This window comes from Etheostoma cragini, chromosome 5 (genome assembly GCF_013103735.1).
Source record: "Etheostoma cragini isolate CJK2018 chromosome 5, CSU_Ecrag_1.0, whole genome shotgun sequence".
Lineage (NCBI taxonomy): Eukaryota > Metazoa > Chordata > Actinopteri > Perciformes > Percidae > Etheostoma > Etheostoma cragini.
In genome coordinates this window covers 7156866-7163325 of record NC_048411.1, presented here as the reverse complement: position 1 = coordinate 7163325, position 6460 = coordinate 7156866, and the positions used below count along the sequence as shown (strand labels likewise).

General features: G+C 39.0%; 1 protein-coding gene across 3 annotated transcripts in view; it reads left to right on the top strand.

The window, feature by feature from the left end:
- ppm1f (protein phosphatase, Mg2+/Mn2+ dependent, 1F) overlaps positions 1–6460 on the top strand; it is a 62236-nt gene that overhangs the window by 36305 nt on the left and 19471 nt on the right. For all 3 annotated transcript variants that reach the window (XM_034871903.1, XM_034871902.1, XM_034871901.1), the window contains exons 4-5: positions 3529–3731; positions 3824–4012. In XM_034871903.1, coding sequence (XP_034727794.1) covers positions 3529–3731; positions 3824–4012 — 392 coding nt within the window. The remainder of the gene's footprint in view (positions 1–3528; positions 3732–3823; positions 4013–6460) is intronic.

Genomic DNA, 6460 nt, shown 5'->3' with positions numbered 1-6460 from the left:
TTCTCTTGACCATGTCTACATGCCTAAATGCACTGAGTTGCCGCCATGTGATTGGCTGCTTGGAAATTAAGTGTTAACAAGCAGTTGGACAGGTGTACCTAATAAAGTGGCCGGTGAGTGTATTCTCTAAAGATGTGTGAGTGTTCCATCATGGCTTCTATTTTCAGTTCATTACCGCAGGACAAGGCTAAAATACACACCTTATGCCTTTTTATCTTGACATCCCAAAATATTTGTTTTTTTCTTTGCTCTGCACTTTAAGTTTAAGTACACTTTAAGTTTGTGTAAATTAACAATGACAGATTTTTTGTATCTTATTTCGAAATAAGGCTCATTTGTTAAGCTCTAAGCTGTTTAAGGTGTGTTTCTAAGGAAGTAGAATGTTGAACGTTTCCTGTCAATAAAAGTAAACAGTTGACAATTCACAATACATTATCTTCTGTTAAGTTTAATACATATACATTTTTGTTAAGACTATTAAAATTTAACATATGACATGATAAATAGAAGGCTTCAGCTAGACCAAGTGATCGGTGACCGGTGATCGGTATCAACCAATACTGCTTTCAGCAATCGGTGATCGGCCCCAAAAATCCTGATCGGAGCACCCTTATAAAAAACTAAACATTAAGTGCATTAAAAAAACAATGTAATATGGCAATATTACATTGTTTTCTGATATGCAATTACAACCTTAAACTAAAACACACATTAGACATACACAACATTACCTTAAGTTGTGCAACAAAAAGTTTCAACCCGAAACTGATCTGTATATAGTTACAGTTAGACATATAGTGTGTATAGTTATATGTTAATATTAGTTACTCAACCTATTTTCATTTATATATTTGATTACAATATTACACAGCACTGTTACACTTACAGTGAGGAAAATAAGTATTTGAACACCCTGCTATTTTGCAACTTCTCCCAATTAGAAATAATGGGGGGGTCTGAAATTGTCATCGTTGGTGCATGTTTACTGTAAGAGACATAATCTAAAAAAAATCCAGAAATCACAATGTATGATTTCTTAACTATTTATTTGTATGATACAGCTGCAAATAAGTATTTGAAAACCTGAGAAAATAAATGTCCAACGTTTTCTGTAGTTTTTCACCAGGTTTGCACACACTGCAGAAGGGATATTGGCCCACTCCTCCACACAGATCTTCTCTAGATCAGTCAGGTTTCTGGGCTGTCGCTGAGAAACACGCAGTTTGAGCTCCCTCTAAAGATTCTAAATTGGGTTTAGGTCTGGAGAATGGCTAGGCCACGCCAGAACCTTGATATGCTTCTTACAGAGCCACTCCTTGCTTATCCTGGCTGTGTGCTTTGGGTCATTGTAATGTTGGAAGACCCAGCCTCGACCCATCTTCAATGCTCTAACTGAGGGAACGAGGTTGTTCCCCAAAATCTCGCAATACTTAGCCCCGGTCATCCTCTCCTTAAGACAGTGCAGTTGCCCTGTCCCATGTGCAGAAAAACACCCCCAAAGCATGATGCTACCACCCCCATGCTTCACAGTAGGGATGGTGTTCTTGGGATTGTACTCATCATTCTTCTTCCTCCAAACACGGTTAATGGAATTACAACCAAAAAGTTCTATTTTGGTGTCATCTGACCACATGACTTTCTCCCATGACTCCTCTGGATCATCCAAATGGTCATTGGCAAACTTTAGACGGGCTTTGACATGTGCTGGTTTAAGCAGGGGAACCTTACGTGCCATGCATGATTTCAAACCATGACGTCTTAGTGTATTACCAACAGTAACCTCGGAAACGGTTGTCCCAGCTGTTTTCAAGTCAAGTTCTGGGCTGATTTCTCATCTTTCTTAGGATCATTGAGACCCCACGAGGTGAGATCTTGCATGGAGCCCCAGTCCGAGGGAGATTGACAGTCATGTTTAGCTTTTTCCATTTTATAATGATTGCTCCTGCAGTGGACCTTTTTTCACCAAGCTGCTTGGCAATTTCCCTGTAGCCCTTTCCAGCCTTGTGGAGGTGTACCATTTTGTCTCTAGTATCTTTGGACAGCTCTTTGGTCTTGGCAATGTTAGTAGTTGGATCCTTACTGATTGTATTGGGTGAACAGGTGTCTTTATGCAGCCATCAACCTCAAACAGCTGCCTCTAATTTAGGATAATAAATGGAGTGGAGGTAGACATTTTGAAGGCAGACTAACAGGTATTTGAGGGTCAGAATTATAGCTGATAGACAGGTGTTCAAAACTTGCAAAATAGCAGGGTTTTAAAATACTTATTTTCCTCAATGTATGCGAGTAGATTGTTGATTAGCTGTTTCTCCGTTAAGAAAGAGAGTGTGAGAGAGAGTGGTGTGCGACAATCAGCTGTTCCTCGGAAAGAATAGTCAACAAGTCGGCTCTTTAGATCAAATTTTGGTCACCACTACTTTTTTTTGTCTTTGATTTTGGTAGTTGTGTTTGGTGTTTTGGTTTCATCTTCCATATGACTCCAGTTAGACTTTATGTTTTCTTTTGAGATGCTGAAGCATTAACGTGCTATTTTCCTGGTAATCTAGTTTGATTTTGCAGTAGACACAATGCACAGAGTTTTTTGTTTTAATCACGTTTGAACTGATTCCAAACTTTGGACACTTGCTGTTGTTTTCTACAGTCTGTCTCTTCTCTTAGCTCCTTGCGTACTATCTTAATTTTGTAATCAGTCTTCATGGCATGTGTTGCAAGCAGCGTCAGCCCGTTGTGCGACAATAATAATCCTTTGTGCAGAAACACCCTGAGTGATACAACGTTGGTAACATTAATTAAACCAAGCTTTGACGCAAATAATTTTGCATCGAGGATTTTTAGTAATTGAATTATTTGATATACTTGAGGAATTGTTTCAGCACTACTTGAGGGCATGCCAAACTAGTCGCTGGGTGGACGGGCTGTGCTTGCTCAGGCACCACCTAAGGGCGATGGCAGCACAAATTAAAAACTGGGCTGGAAACTCAAACAGCAAAAGGGACAACACAGTCTTGTTGTCACCGGCAATGCCACAGACTCAACAGTTTTAAATTGTTGTTTTTTATCTTATATATCTGTTATATACTCAAAAAACTAAACACACTAAAAGACAGGAAAAAAATCCAAAAGCGTAATAGATGATATTTTAGAATAGACTTACAGATTTACACATAACATCATCTTTAAGTGAGCCACGCACTGTATTAAAGATTAAGAGGAGCAGATACAGAAATACTTTTTGTAATATCGGGCACACCAATAGACTGTTTGTTAAACTGTTTAAAAGTATTGTGTAGTTAGTTTGATAAAAAAAGGAAGTGTAACTAGTTGAAAACTATGCATTATTTTGACCTGTGACTCCTTTTATGTTTTTGTATTTTGCCCCCAATCAGAAAGGTTTGGCCAACCCTGCTATACCTAGCCATTTGGTCCATTTTGGACCAATGCTAATATTGCACTGTATATACCAATAGCAAAAATTGTAAGAACAAATGGCTGTCATTGATTTTTGTGCCGATTTTATCTTGCCGTCAGTGCTTCAGTCGGAGGCAGTCCAACGTCTCTTCCTCAACAAGCTGATAGATGGGGCGCTGGCATGGCATCAAAACTTCCCCAAGCTTTCAACCTCCCCCTCCCGGTTCCTCCTATGCTCTGTTCATGCCATCAAGAACACAAGAAGGAAGATGGAGGACAAACACTTGGCCCTGGCTGAGTTTAACCAGCTCTTTGGAATCCAGGTATAAGACTTCCACTGCAACAGTGCTTCTAACAGGTTTTATTGTCAAAACCCCTTTAAATTCATTAAATAAAATACTATACCATGTTCCAGGATGGAGTCGAGTGTGCCTACTACGCTTTGTTTGATGGTCATGGAGGGGTGGATGCTGCCACCTTTGCTGCCACTCACCTCCACGTTGCTCTGAGTAAACAGGAGGGACTGCGAAGTGACACAGCCACAGCCTTCAAAACTGCTTTCAAACACACTGATGACATTTTCAAGAGCAAAGCAAAGAGAGAGGTACTGAAGCAGAACCAGTCTAACATCTTGAACACGCAGTTTAGCTGACATATACATGCACTGTCATCATAATCATAATGTACAATTAAATAATAAAAGTTCATTGAATTTATTAATTAAAGGTTAACTATTGTATCTTTCAACCTGGACCATATTTTCCCATGTTTTTGTATCTAAGTAACTGATGGGAACAACAATCTTTGAAAGTGGTCCGGTATTAAGCAAGATTGATGCAGCTGACAGCAGCCAACGTAATGATAAGCATGATTGATTTTATGACGTACTTTTGCATTAATTGCAAAAACATAAGTAAGATTGCTGCAGTCAGCAAAACAAGCTAATCTTTGCACCTTATTTACAATGTTTTGCCACTAACATGCAGATTATTCTAAGTGTCTGACACAATATTGTAAGGATTCCCACAGAGGGCGGCCGTTCTGCTAAAGAGCAAGATCCTTTTTTTAAACATAAAAACATTCATGAACTTTCCAGACTCCATGTAAATAAGCATAACAAAAACATGAGAAGCCGCCTTGGTTTGTTGTTCTACTTTTTTTAACGTTCCCTTCTCTTGTTTGGTTGAAATAAATATTACTTACCAATTTAAACGTGAATACGTAATTGAGGGCACGCAAAAAGAAAATCTATTCTGGAAAAGATTTGTCTACCTGAGAAAAAAGAGGTAGTCCTGACAAGTGGAATTAACCGTACGCCAAATATTTACAAGTCCCAAGCTGCTGGCCCATGATTTTAAAGCATTTGTGGCTTGAGCCTGGACAATCGTGATCTTAGCGTTTGACCAGTCAATATTTTGGTCCCATACAGTATTGAAGTCGTTATTAACAACAAAAGAACAGTCTGAACAGGCCAACACAAGTGCAATTTTCCTAGTTAATATTTTTATTGAAAAGTATGGCAAAATTAAAAATACTTAACAATGAGGTAGAGATAACACAATGAAAGAGAAGGAGCAAACAAACATAAGTTATTGTATCGATTGTGTATCTTCAGAGGCAAAAAAAAGAGCCATACTTAGCTGTTTTCCTTTATTCGTTCAATATGTGAACATACAAGTACATAAAGCATACCAAATAGTAGTAGTAGAAAGTAAAAACATAGCAAAGATGTCTAATTGTTTCAGAGAAAATCTATTTTAATCATACGGGCATCCGAATATGTCAATACGGGCAAGAAGAAAACATATTGGTTAGATTGCAGGGAGAGGTATGCCATTTGTTACAGCTGTTGGTGACAGTGGGGAAAATGCATGACAGGCGAGCTTTGGAAAATGGATCCTGTACAATACTTTGAATTGTTTCAAAGTTAGACGGGCACAGGTTGAACCAGAATGGATTCTGTTGAGAGCAGCGTCCCACCAAGTGGCATGCAGCTTCAACCCAAGTTCCAGGCAGCCTTTACTTTAGTAAAGGATGAGGTATCATGATTCAGGAGTTTGTTATAGATTTTTTAAATGAAAGACTTCTGAGGGTGTCTGGAGAGAGAACTCATCCCACAGTTGAATTGGGGTTGAAGAGTGAATGGCTGGGAACAAGGTTCAAAGTTGATCTCATAAAGCGTTAGTGGCAGATCAAGATTTTTGGCAAAATCCGGGCTAACAGTAGTAGTCGAGGCTAACTAAGAAAGCAGCTTTTTGTGAAGCATCAGGTGAGGACGCAGACTTATAGAAAGAAGAATGGAATGAGCAGAATACTTAGTTAACTGTATTTGGGTTAGTATGGAGTGTGCCTTGATTTTAAGAATCATGAGTGAGGCAGCCTTTCTTATCGGCGTACTCATATGTGTAACGTGAGCGCAAAAGAAGGCTCTGCCTCAGTTGCCGTAATGAGGTCGTAAAAGTACTGTTTTCATTGGGTGGTTTGTTCAATGAAATTTGACTTATACCCTGACAGTTGACATCTTGAAAATGTTTCTGACTGTCATTTGCATTCACTTATTTAGGAAAATCTGTTTAAAATATCATTTGCATAATACTTTGGAACGCGGTGTATATTCCACTGTTGAAATCACAATTCTGTCTGTTTTGTCTGACCAAGAGGACAATACTTTAAGCAGAAGACTCCGTCTAACAACAATGGCCACTCTTTTTGTTTTGGAGCTTGCCAAGGAGGATGCAATTGTAAAATAAAATCTGTTGACAAGACTGCTGGTATCTGCCTGTAGAAAATGCGTCTCCTGTAGTAGTGCAATGTCAACTGCCTTTCCCTCCATTAAGTCCTAACAATAGTGCATCCAAAATTGAGTCCCTCAACACACATAACATGTAAAACATTAAACAAAAACAGACAAGATGGTGAAACAATAAGGATAGCAAGAGAAGAGGGGGACATAGGCAACACTCAAAGCTGGTCAGTGTATATATATACACTCACCGGCCACTTTATTAGGTACCCCATGCTAGTAACGGGTTGGACCCCCTTTTGCCTTCAG